At 52.1% G+C, this 12,020-nt stretch overlaps 2 protein-coding genes and 1 long non-coding RNA gene across 6 annotated transcripts in view; 1 reads left to right on the top strand and 2 right to left on the bottom strand.

The window, feature by feature from the left end:
* The window catches only part of LOC128315353 (uncharacterized), a 59,591-nt gene that overhangs the window by 12,878 nt on the left and 34,693 nt on the right, over nt 1-12,020 (bottom strand). The window contains exon 2 of the long non-coding RNA XR_008298121.1: nt 859-1,100. This is a non-coding gene — a long non-coding RNA (uncharacterized LOC128315353). The remainder of the gene's footprint in view (nt 1-858; nt 1,101-12,020) is intronic.
* STING1 (stimulator of interferon response cGAMP interactor 1) lies at nt 1,062-6,982 on the top strand. 4 transcript variants are annotated; one of them, XM_015064053.3, is made up of 8 exons: nt 1,172-1,190; nt 1,482-1,582; nt 2,092-2,318; nt 2,445-2,625; nt 2,877-2,985; nt 4,160-4,398; nt 5,102-5,288; nt 5,866-6,982. In XM_015064053.3, the coding sequence occupies exons 3-8, from the start codon at nt 2,092-2,094 to the stop codon at nt 6,054-6,056; spliced, it is 1,134 nt and encodes a 377-aa protein (XP_014919539.1). In that variant the 5' UTR covers nt 1,172-1,190; nt 1,482-1,582; the 3' UTR covers nt 6,057-6,982. The 4 variants fall into 4 exon arrangements, with proteins under 4 accessions (XP_014919546.1, XP_014919536.1, XP_014919539.1 ...); XM_015064060.3 differs by lacking the exon at nt 2,092-2,318 and having other exon boundaries at nt 1,062-1,190; XM_053221702.1 differs by lacking the exon at nt 1,172-1,190 and having other exon boundaries at nt 1,454-1,582.
* SMIM33 (small integral membrane protein 33) lies at nt 7,090-11,577 on the bottom strand. The gene is made up of 2 exons (XM_027077000.2): nt 11,281-11,577; nt 7,090-9,879 (listed from the first exon to the last, which is right to left on the bottom strand). The coding sequence occupies exons 1-2, from the start codon at nt 11,287-11,289 to the stop codon at nt 9,490-9,492; spliced, it is 399 nt and encodes a 132-aa protein (XP_026932801.1). The 5' UTR covers nt 11,290-11,577; the 3' UTR covers nt 7,090-9,489.

Genomic DNA, 12,020 nt, shown 5'->3' with positions numbered 1-12,020 from the left:
CACAATCACACATGTTTTTTAAGGCTTATGATGCATAGTGCCTACCTGGCCTATCAAATGGAGGAACTTCCTCCAGCAGAAGGGGTGGGATGAAGAACAGGTGCGGGGGAAGCGATGACCGGTGTGGGGGCGCAGAGCTGGCGGCGGGTGACCCCTGGAAGGGGTGGGTCTTGGGCAGCCTGGGGGAACAGGTTGCTGGGCACAGCTGACTCTTGGGACAGGTGTGAAGCTGTGCTCTGGGAGGGCTCTGCTCAGGCCTTCTTCTGGGCACCCTTCATTTTCTTTGCTTTTGAAGCAGCTGAGTCCTTGTTCGCCTCACGGGGCCCCCTTGTGAGCCACTTACAGGAAAGAGAAGGTTTAAGGAATTCCTCCATTTGTAGGAAGTGATTTTCACAAACAAGAGTTTTTAGGAAACCTCCTTGTTCCTGGGAGGCCAGTGTCATGTATGAATGTGGGGTGTCATCTTGTTTCCGGTTGCGATGTGGGGAAGGGTCCAGGCGCAGACTCTCTGACCTGGGCAGGAATACACTGCTGCCCCTCTGTGGGTGCCCCCCAATCCCACTCCTGAGGTCTGCGCCATCCTCAAATCAAATCAGCTTATCAGTTTGCGAGACAGCAGCCCTGAGACACTCCCTCTGCCACCCCAGGGGAAATCTTAAGCATGCAACTTGGTCCTGGTCAATGTTCTATCCCTTCTCATGAAATCAAGGCACAGAGCAAGCAATTCACCACACTGAGCCTCAGATTACCCGTCTGCAAAATGGGGAATAGTATTATACCTACCTGACAGGGTTGCTCAGTGGATTAAGTAAATAATATATGTAACACTTAGCATAATATCTGGTGCGTGGTGAATACCTTATGATGATGATGATGTCGATGAGGTTCCACTTGACTGCTTTTTTGGCTGGAACTGCAGGGTTCTCTCTGAGAAGTCATAGGCGTGGCTGCTTCCTGTGGAGAGCCAAAACTCCACTCCCCTGTGGGCTTTCTGCTGCCATAAAGCCCTTTACTAGAAAGGCTGTCATTACAGGAAATAACTGTTCATTCTCCCCACCTCCTTCCTGATATCACAGTCTTCAGAAAAAGAGGATCTGCATCTGGAAATCAGAATAAAAATAATCAGGCAGGGAAGCATGGTGTAGTGCGTCTGGGAGTGTCGGTCTGGTCGCATGGAGTCCTGCCTGGGTGTTGGTAGAGGGTGTTTGATCATGAGGGCTCGAGGTGGTCAGGGTTGTGGCCACGGGGGACTGTAACGGGTTTGTGCACACCTTCGGTTCGGGGGTAGCAAAGGGCAATGGAACAAGGGCCTTTGCAAGCTTGCCTCCCCATGTCAAGACTGGGGCATGGCTTATTGGGGCCCTTCCTCCTTCCCTGGGGAGCCGGAAATACCCTCCTCCCCTAAGCTGTGGTCTGGCAAGACGCCAGGGCTGGAGCGCTGTGGAAAAAGTTATGATTGGTTTTTAATGTTTCGTTTTCAGGCTGTACCCAGAAAGGCTGGCCTTTATCGCTGGGAGCCATTTCACAGGGCTTTCTTTCCCTGTCATCTTCCAGAAACAGCCCGGGGTTTCGGAGGTAGAAGGTAGGTAGGATCAGGAGCAGTGGAGCAAGGGCTCCGAGGCTGAGGCCCCCGAGAGCCAGAGCTGGGTGGAAGTCTTCTGGCTGCCCTGCCTGCCCCCCTTGAACTGTGGTGTCACCTTTGCTGACTAAAGTCTTCCCTGGGGTGGATTTTGGAAAGAGGGAAGTCCAGGTCCCCAAGAGCCTCTAGGTGGGTGGCACCTCACAGGACACTTTCAGGTCTGGGTCTGGGACGGTTGCTGCTTTCTTTCTTCACTACTCCTGTGGTGTCACAGGGTTGGGTATGGTGTGTGTGTTGCCGGGGGTGGGGGGGGCACATGCACTTGTCTTCCTGCTCTGTTTTCAACAAGTCTCTCCTAGACTGGAGCTCTGGGATGCTGTATGTCCGGCCTGTCCTAGAGGCTTCTCAAAGAGCAGCCTCTGGCTCTGGCTGGGCACCAGGGAGAAAGCAAGCTATCCCAAAGCGGTAGGGGAGTGAGAGGGTAACAACAGTGGGTTTCTTGGTGCCCACAGATGTCCCGCACTGGCCTGCACCCATCCATCCCGAGGCCCAGGGGCATGGGGGCCCAGAAGGCGGCTTTGGTCCTGTTGGCAGTCTGCCTGGCAGCCCTTTGGAGGCTGGGGGAGTCCCCGGACCATACTCTCCGATGGCTGGTGCTCCACCTGGCCTCCCTGCAGCTGGGACTGCTGTTCACGGGGGTCTGCCATCTGACTGAGGAGCTGTGTCACCTCCACTCCAGGTGACTCTATTACCTGTGGTGACTGGGCACCCAATGTGTCTCACTCCCTTGACCCCCGACCCTGCCCCTCCTTGAATCTCTCTGGCTGAGCTGGGCTGGAGCCTGGGGCTTGACTGTCACCTGCAGGTACCAGGGCAGCTACTGGAGAGCTACGAAGGCTTGCCTGGGCAGCCCCGTTCGCAGTGGGGCCCTGCTGCTGCTGTCCTGTTATTTCTACAGCACCCTCCCCAGCACAGACCTGCCCTTCACTTGGATGCTTGCCCTCTTGGGCCTCTCACAGGCATTGAACATCCTCCTGGACCTCCAGGTAAGACACAGAGAGAGGTGGAGGGTGTAGCCGAATGGAGGCTGCAACTAGCATGACCTACTCTGACCTCAGCACTGGGAGTGGGATTAGTTTAGAGGTTGGTCCTTAGAGTAGAGCCTATAAGGTCTGTAACAGTGGGTCCAGCAATGGCAGAGAAGGAAGTAAGTTGGCAGCAGATTGGGAAATCTTCTTGAGGAGGAGGGCTCCAGTTACCCTTCATGGAGGCCTCCTTGCCCTGTACTGCTGTCTAGGGCCTAGCCCCAGCTGAGGTCTCTGCAGTCTGTGAAAAAAAGAATTTCAACGTGGCCCATGGGCTGGCATGGTCATATTACATTGGGTACCTGCGGCTGATCCTGCCAGGTGAGTCATTCTCTATGCCCCTCTCTCTAGGTCTCTAAGACATACAATTAGACATAAAACCTCTTGTGTTTCTAGAACTTGCTGTATTTTTCAAAGACTTTTTATTCCTAACAAATCATTTGATTCCCAGAGCAATTCTGTAGGTATGAAGGATGTTATTATGCCTGATTTACAGGAAGGAGCATGGCACTTAGAGCCATACTCCTTCTCCCTTGTTAACCATGGGAACAGTGACTTCTCCCTCATTAACCACGAATTCTTCCAGTGAATATTTACTGCATGCTTTGTGTCCTTCCTGTGCATTTTGCCTTTTAATTCATACCCTGTGGGCAACGAATAACCAACATCCCTGTTTTATTTTATCTTATTTTTTTAATGTTTATTTATTTTTGAGAGACACAGTGACAGAGTGAGATCAGGGGAGGAGCAGAGAGAGAGGGAGACACAGAATCCGAAGCAGGCTCCAGGCTCCGAGCTGCCAGCACAGAGCCTGATATGGGGCTCAAACCCACGAACTGTGAGATCATGACCTGAGCCGAAGTCGGACACTTAACCGACTGAGCCACCCAGGCGCCTGCAACATTCCTGTTTTAGAGATAAGAAAATTGTGGTTCTGCGAGGTGAAGAGACTTCTCCAAAGTCACATGGCTTAGTGAGAGGAGGAGACAGGATTTGAACCCAGGTCTGTCCAGAGCAGGGACGCTTGACCTCTCCACTGTGAGCCCATGTGTCAGGTCTTATTTCTTCTGACTTGCTGGCCCAGACCACAGTTCTCCCGTATCTCACTGCTATCTGCCCTTGTCACCAGGGCTTCTGCTAGGAAACACGTCTGGAGATAGGGCCAGACTCCGTGCAGCTGGAAATGCTGCCAATGTAACCTCCCAGGGCTCTTCCTGCCTCTCAAAGCCCTAAAAGCTGTGGTGGGAAGGAGTGGGGCAGGCCCAGAAATCTGGACAAAGGACAAGTGAGGCGAGAGAGAGGTGGTGGGGGTGGAGGGAGAGAAGGAAAGGGTTCCTGAATGCTCCGCCCCTCCTGGTTCCTGCACAATGCAAGTGGACTGGACCCTTCATTCTCTTGAACCCGCACATTGAGGGGACCAATGACCTGGTCTCTATCCTGGGTCAGGTGGCAGACAGGGTTAGTAGGAATGACCTCTCGGGCCTTTCCACCCCAGGGCTCCCGGCCCGGGTACTCACATGCAATCAGCTGCACAACAACATACTACGGGGCACAGGGAGCCATCGGCTGCACATCCTTTTCCCACTGGACTGTGGAGTGCCTGATGACATGAGTGTGGCCGACCCCAACATTCGCTTCCTGTATGAGCTGCCCCAGCAAAGCGCTGACCGCGCTGGCATCAAGGGCCGGGTTTACACCAACAGCGTCTATGCGCTTCTGGAAAACGGGCAACAGGTGAGTGTGCAGTGAGGTGGGTGCTGCTAAGGAGGAGTCAGGCCCAGAGCACCAGAATTCTGACCGCTGGCCAAGCACTGATAAAAATTCACTACCTTTCTCTGAGCCTCAATTTCTCCAGTTGGTGCCAAGATTCAGCTCTGAATGGGGACAATGATAAGTAACCCTTATTTAGCACTTACTGCATACCAGAGGGTATTCATTTAACCCTCACTGCCACCTTGTGAGGTAAGGATGGTTATGACCCCTACTTTACAGATAAGGAAACTGAGACTCAGAGAACCAGCAAGACAGTGGATGATTTCAACCTGAGTATACCTTGCACTTGACCATAGAGCTGTCCTAGATGAGGTTCTGAAAATGTCTGAAAGATTTCACATAGATTGAGGGAAACCAAGAACAGGTTGAACCCCAGGGCCCAGCTCCCAAATTCGTTTCCAGCTGGAGCAGTTGACAGCAGGTGACTTGATGGGCCTTGCCCTGGGATCTGAGGGGGAGGATCTGTGAAGGATAAATTTAGCAAAGTCCTGGTCCTGATTTTAGGAGCAAAGACCACCAGACAGCATAGATCCCATCAGGGTAACCTCCTCCCAGTGCTCCATCTCTACAGGCTGAGGGAGGGGGGCCCCAGTAGTGGCACTAGGGTCCAGAGTCTGTCTGCCTGGGCCCTAGTTGAGTCCTGTATTCCTCTCACCTCCTCCAGGCAGGCATCTGTGTTCTGGAGTATGCCACCCCCTTGCAGACCCTTTTTGCCATGTCACAGGATGGCCGAGCTGGCTTTAGCCGGGAGGATCGGCTTGAGCAGGCCAAACTCTTCTGCCGAATACTTGAAGACATCCTGGCAGACACCCCTGAGTGTCAGAACAACTGCCGCCTCATTGTCTACCAGGGTGAGGGGTTGATAGGCTATAGGGCAGGAAGAGTCAGGTGTCCTGAGGGGTTAGAAATAGATACGACAGCACCAGGTCCTGGGCCTTCCCAAGTGGTCAAGGCATTCAAGCCCTGCATTCTTCCTCCCTGGGAGAGGTCCTACCTCTCCACCTAGGGCACTCAACTGCTTTCTGAGGTGTTCAGCTATTTGTCCTGGGTGGAGTGTAAAGAGATGGGTTCTAGGGGCGCCTCACTTCATCTAGGGATGCCAGAAGAAGCAGAAGAGCCCCAGGTCAGGAGCAAAGACATCGGGGCTGCAGCCTCAGCTCTGCTACTGCATCACTGTGTGACTTTGACAGGTCCCTGCCTCTCTCTGTGCATCATCTTGAAAACTGGGAAGGTGGAATTCTGTTATCTCTAAAACCACTTCTAGCTCTAGAATTCCATGAAACTCTAGCCCCAGAGTTTAGTGAAGGGGAGGGGGTGCCGGGATGTGCGGGAGAAGAAGGTTTGGAGGATCTGCCCAGCAGTCCTTAGGGTATGTTAAAATGAGAACATATGAGGTCTTCATCCACACCTTCTCCATCCCTGTTCCAGAACCCGAAGAGGGAAGCAACTTCTCCCTGTCACAGGAGATTCTCCGGCACCTTCGGCAAGAGGAAAGGGAGGTCACTGTGGGCAGTGTGGGGACCTCAATGGTACGCAATCCCTCTGTGCTGTCCCAAGAGCCCAATCTCCTCATCAGTGGCATGGAACAGCCTCTCCCACTCCGTACAGATGTCTTCTGAAGCCCAGGGTTACCTGGTCTGCACTCCCAACGCTCCCCAAGATTCTGGATTCCCAAGACTCCGGATTGAGGAGCTTTCTTCAGCAGCTGAATGGCCAGAAGAACCATGTCTTCCCACAAGGACCCTCTCAGAGATGGTCCCTGAACTTAACATCTCAAGATGAATCCTATGACCTTGGGCAAGTTATTTTGCCTCTCTGCACCTCAGTGTGCTCATCTATGAAATAGGATTATAATCATTGCCCTACCTACTTCACAGGGTTGTTGTGAGGACTATGACTGTCTGGAACTTTTTTGTAAACTCTAAATGCCAGGTAAACTTAAGGGACACATCAGGTGTCTTCCACTGGACCTTCTAGACTGTCTCTCTATCCCTCTCTGCCTCCTCTTCCCTGGGATGGCATCACCAGGGTCCCTTGCTCTCTGGATTCTGTTCATGCTCAATCCATGAGGAGCCCCACTAGGAGAACAGAGGGAAGGAGGAGGGTGATATAGGGGTAGTTACTCCCCCAGATCCCTCCCTGCAGTATCAAGATCACTATGGGCTCTCTGCATCTTTGACCTAAAGTCACGGCTCTGCCATGCTCTCAGTAGCCCTGTCTATCCCCAGGTTCCATTACCTGCCCCTTCCCCATGCTGCTCAGGCCTACCAGGTCCTGGTAATGTCCACTTGTGGCTTCCCTATACCTGCCCTTTCTAAACAGCTCCCCTTTGGGGCACCTGGATGGCTTAGTCAGTTGAGCGTCCGACTTTGGCTCAGGTCATGATCTCACGGCTCGTAAGTTTGAGCCCCATGTCTGGCTCTGTGCTAACAGCTCAGAGCCTGGAGCCTGCTTCAGATTCTGTATCCCTCTCTCACTCTGCCTGTCCCCTGCTCATGCTCTGTCTCTCATGCTCAAGAAAAAATAAACATTAAAAAAAATAAAACTATGTCTAACAGCTCCCCTTTTAAACACTCCTCAGATTATCAATTTGAGCATGCCATTTTTCTCTGGCTGGACTCTGATACAAGCGAATGGCATTTATTGTCTGAAATGTCCAAATCCACTTGCACAGACATACTTCCTTATACCCCTCCTTATTCTAGGACAGGACAGAGTGGTGGTGAGTATCATTTCACTGTGAACAGAGCCCAGCAGTCAGGCTGAGGGTGCAGAAGGTAGCGCACCCCATGGCATCTGCCTGTCCTTTTATGGCTCTTGTCCCTAGTGGGAGGCTTGGGGAATACAGAGCGTCCTGAGCAGGTGTGCAGATGCCATGAGGGGTACACAGCTGGATCCCAGGCAAGGGGCTGCTCAAAGGAGCTGGGGGCACTGAATGAATGTCCCCAGATGATAGAGCCTGCAAAGGGATAAAGGGTGGGGGGAGAAGAGCATTTGTGTGTGGAGATGGGATACACTCTGGGGGACCTTGGACAACACAGCCAAGCACCTGCTGTATCTTATGCCATCACTGTTAAAACTGAGCCATTGTAGCAATGCTGTAGTGGAAAAATTGCCCCTCTCTGGGAAGACAGGCAGCCCATTTCTACCAGTTCCACCTGTTCTACCCAGGATTTGTTCCCTACCTCTCACCTCTGGTTGTTGTTGTTGTTGTTGTTAATTTTTTAAATTAATCTCTACACCCAATGTGGGGCTTGCACTCACAACCCTGAGATCAAGAATCAGATGTTTTACTGACTTAGGCAGCCAGGTGCCCCTCACTTCTGTTTTTATCACAAACACTCGATATGAATTTCTGTGTACATCGTCTCTGTGGAGAAAGACTCCACACATAGGCACACATTTGCCAGAAGGAACCAACTGCCCCCAAGGATGACACAGCCAAGGGAGTAAAGGGGGATGCAATCTCCTCTTCCTCACAGCTGTCCTAGCCATTCTGTCCCCAAGATGTGAGGATCCTCCAGCATTACATCAGTCACTCCTGTACCTAGAAACCAGGGCAGAATCAAGGGCCTTTCCAAAATGACCTTCCCCCACCCATCCAGCCCCCAACTTGGTGCTTAGGCTGTGGAGTCTGACAGCTCAGGTTCAAACCTGCCTTCACTGGTTAGTACCTGTGTCCCCCTGGGTATCTTGATATCCCCAACTATACAATGTGGATAACAGTGGCTCTTCCTCCCAAGGTGAGGAGGGAACAATATAATATCCACAGGTCCACAGATGGGCCGGGTGCTCAGCACAGAGCTGGACTACAAGAAGGAGCAGCTATTAACATTATAGTTGCCTCTCACCAGTCCCAAAGGAGGCAAGCCAGTCCTCTGTATACATTACAATCTCCACCTCTGTTCCTCTTTGTCTTCTGTTATTTCCTACCCTTCCTGACTGTGCTAGGGTTTCACCAAGGGCAGTGCCCAGTGTTGGTCTGTTGTCCTCAAGCGTTCTCCAGGGTAAAGTACCCAGAGGTCTCTCCATAAATGCCTGTCTGCGTGTTCTTGACAGCACACGAGTGAGATTCAAAGGTGTCAGGGCAAGGGTGCCTTTCCAGAGAGCCACCAGGAGGCTCAGCTCTGTCTTCCTGCATCTTAACAACTCCTATGCGCACCCCACCCCCTATAAATCCTCTCCTCACTCCTTCCTTCCTTTAAACAAACTCCACAAAGCTCCTCTTCCTTTCCTGTTTTCCCACTGACTGGAAGGTTCCGGATTTGGGAAATGTCCAGGGATAAGTTTTAGGCCTGTTCCAATAGGCCTATACACACAGAACAGGGGAGGTAATGGGAATCTCCCAAATCCCCCCATCCCACACTGGGAAGGTGAGACAGGGTCTTGCCCCAACACAGTGGAAGGCATTCAAAAGCATTTTGAGGAGCTAGAATTGGTGCTTGGGGCTTTGCAAGGGCCTCGGAAGTTGCTGACAAGGCCTAGACACCAAAAGCCAAAGGGATGTCTTTCAATCAGTGAAAGGCAGCAAATTTTCCTTCTCTTCCTGAGTCCCGGAAAAGGCAGACCCCTGGGTTCTTTGCCTTCCCTCTCCTTGGCTGGCCCTCACAGGACCTGGGGGCTTTGGGGACGGGACCTCCACAGGGAGACTCTGATATCCCTGCACAGAGGTGGAGTGGGTGGTGGAATCTTTCAAGCTGGACTCACATTAACAACAAAAGCAAAGGAGATTAGGGATGAGAGGAGAGAGTGAGGACTTGGTCAGGGATCTGATGGTCCTTGAAAAGGAGAGGGTAGCTTTGTAAAGGTGGCCTTTGGCACTCGGAATGCTCACAGCAGCATGTTTCTGGGCAAAGCCCTCAAGTTTCTTTTATTTCTCCTGTCCACATCAGGGCTTTCTCTATAAATATTCTGCAGGGAGAGCAGCTCCTGCTGAGTCCATGTGTGCCCTTCCAAAGCTCTGATGCCCAAGACCCAATTTTCTTTTGCCCTAATTCTCTGTCCAGTTGCTTGTTCTGAGCCAGGTCAGTCCAGCTTTTCAAAGTCTTCCTCCTATAGATATGTGACTTCTTCAATGCTGAGCGTAGGCCCATCTGGCACAGGGTAGGAGCCAGGGACAGGAGGCTCCTGCTGGGCATCTTCATGACTGTCCCAGGGGTCCAACACTCGCCAGTGGATGAGGTAGATGCCACCCTCTGGCTTCGGGGCTGGTGGCTCTGTGGGGAGAGTGGCATGGCCCTGATGTAGCCTTGGCCCAAAGTGGACTGCCACCACAATACAGACTGCCAGCAGGACAAAGGCAGTGACGATGACAGTGAGCAGGGGCAGCCCATCTCCTCGAGGTGGTTCCCAAGCCCCACTCAGCATATCCGGGAGCTGCCTCTGGGGCTCCTGCCCCGCTGACCCGTTCACAGCTGGAGAAGACCAGGGATGGCGGCCAGCCTGGTAGGGGAGTGGCAGAGGGAGAGGGTGACATGGGCATGTACACACAGAAAAAGAGCAAGTTAGAGAGAGATAGACACCTGGAGGGAACTGAGAGAGACAGACAGAGAGCCTTAGGCAGACAAAGAGGAACAGAGACAAAAAAAGAGAGAGACAGAGTAAAGACATGCAGACAAAGAGAAACATACAGATAAACACACAGGTAGCAAGAGAGAGAATTAAAGAAAAAGATGGGTGGGGGGGGGGCAGGATACAGAGAGAAAGAGAAAAACACAAAGAGAAGAAGAGAAAGAAAAAGAGAGAGATAAATAAAAGGATAGGAGTGAAATAGATACAGAGAGATAGATACAGAGAAAAAAGAAACAGAGATAGGGAGACAAAGTTGTTCAGAAAGGGATGGAGAGGGTCTTCATTACAGTCTGGCATATAGAGTTCAGCCCACCAAGTCCGTCGCCTCCCAATGCTCTCTCTTCCCAGGCCTCCAGTAAAATTCCTAAATAGATAATATGTCCTAGGTCAGGAATCTGAGCACACTAGGGGCTGCTATCCCACATCCTGGCCAGTGGGCAGTGAGCAGCTCTTTCTTCAAGCCCTGGGAAAAGGGAATCAATATGTCAAGCATCTCAGGTTCCCATCACCCTCAACTCACACAGAAGGCAGAGGGGTGGTACCCTGGGGGAGGGTGAAAGGAAAGTGAGTCAGGAACCCCCAAAGCTTGGGATGAAGCAAAGGGGATACCTCAGCCCATAATGTATGATCCTGTTGGGGGTCTCAGGATCTGGACCTACAGGGGAGGGGGTGCCCCGTGTGGATTCCTGACTCTGTCCAGGATGGATTGAGGAGAATCCATGCCAGCCTCTACCTCTTCCAGGATCCCAGCCAGAAGTTGGGGGTCATGTCTGTCTGTCTCCACTCTTCTAACTGTTGAGTAGGGGTGGGATGGATTGCCATGAAGGTAGCAAACCTCCAAACTATAAACACCAGAGCTGGCTGATTAGGTCACCATAGGCTCAAGAAACCTTTTCTCCCTAGCCTCCTATTCCCCAGCTGGACCATCAGGGGCAGACCCTCTGGAGTGGAGCCTCTCCCCTAAACCTGAGTCATCAGCCTGGCCCTCCCCAAGGAAAGGCAATTTCCGTCCAGGGAAGGCTATCTAGAACACTCTCCCTTTAGTTTCTCAGTCACACTGTTTACCCCGTCCCACCCAAACACTGTTGCTTTGCGTGTAGAAAGCTCAGTACCCACCCCCAGTTGAAAGTCTAAGGCTCTCTGGGCTCCCTGAGGTTCTGGAGCTCTCAGGGCAGGGGTGGAGAAAAAAGAGAAGCTCAGGTTGGTGAAAGGCTTGGGGCCCCTGCAGGGAGTCAGACAGCCTAGAAGGAGGGGGGTGAGCCAAGAGTCTACCTGGTGCATTGTCCGCCTGGTGCAAGGCTCCCTGGGGACTGGCAGCCAGCAGGGCAAGGAAGAACCTGCCACCCCAGCTTGGTTGGCCCCTACCCGGAGCTGCCACGTCTATGGGGTTTACCAGGCACACACCCTCTGCGCACACACCCTCAACGTCTCTCCCGCGCTTTCACTTTCGTGAATATTAGGACTCCCCTGTCCCAACCCTGAACTGTGATAGGATCTTGATCTTGGCACTTCCCTCCATGCTCCCTGCCAGCTTCAGGAGCCTGGGTCTAGCTGCCTACTCCTCTTCCACTAAATCCCAGACACCTTGCCAGCACCCCCACTACGCCCCACCCTCCACCATGACATGCCGACTCCCCACCCCAACTGATTTCCTGAAGTCACTGTTTCTTTGATTTAAAAAAAAAAAACTGTATATCAAACACACTGGAAATTGTAGAGTATAATGTACTCAATCTCTTTGTTCCAACCACCAGCTCTGTCCAGCTCAAGAGTCTGTCACATTTATTTCAAAAAAGTTGTTTTAAATTTTTTTTAAGGTTTTTTAACGTTTATTTTTGAGACAGAGAGAGACAGAGCATGAACAGGGGAGGGTCAGAGAGAGAGGGAGACACAGAATCTGAAACAGGTTCCAGGCTCTGAGCGGTCAGCACAGAGCCCAACGCGGGGCTCGAACTCACGGACTGCGAGATCATGACCTGAGCCAAAGTCGGACGCTTAACCAACTGAGCCAC

The sequence above is a fragment of the Acinonyx jubatus genome, chromosome A1 (genome assembly GCF_027475565.1).
Source record: "Acinonyx jubatus isolate Ajub_Pintada_27869175 chromosome A1, VMU_Ajub_asm_v1.0, whole genome shotgun sequence".
Classification (NCBI taxonomy): Eukaryota; Metazoa; Chordata; class Mammalia; order Carnivora; family Felidae; genus Acinonyx; species Acinonyx jubatus.
The sequence above is the reverse complement of the archived record's forward strand: the minus strand, read 5'-3'. Positions and strand labels throughout refer to the sequence as shown.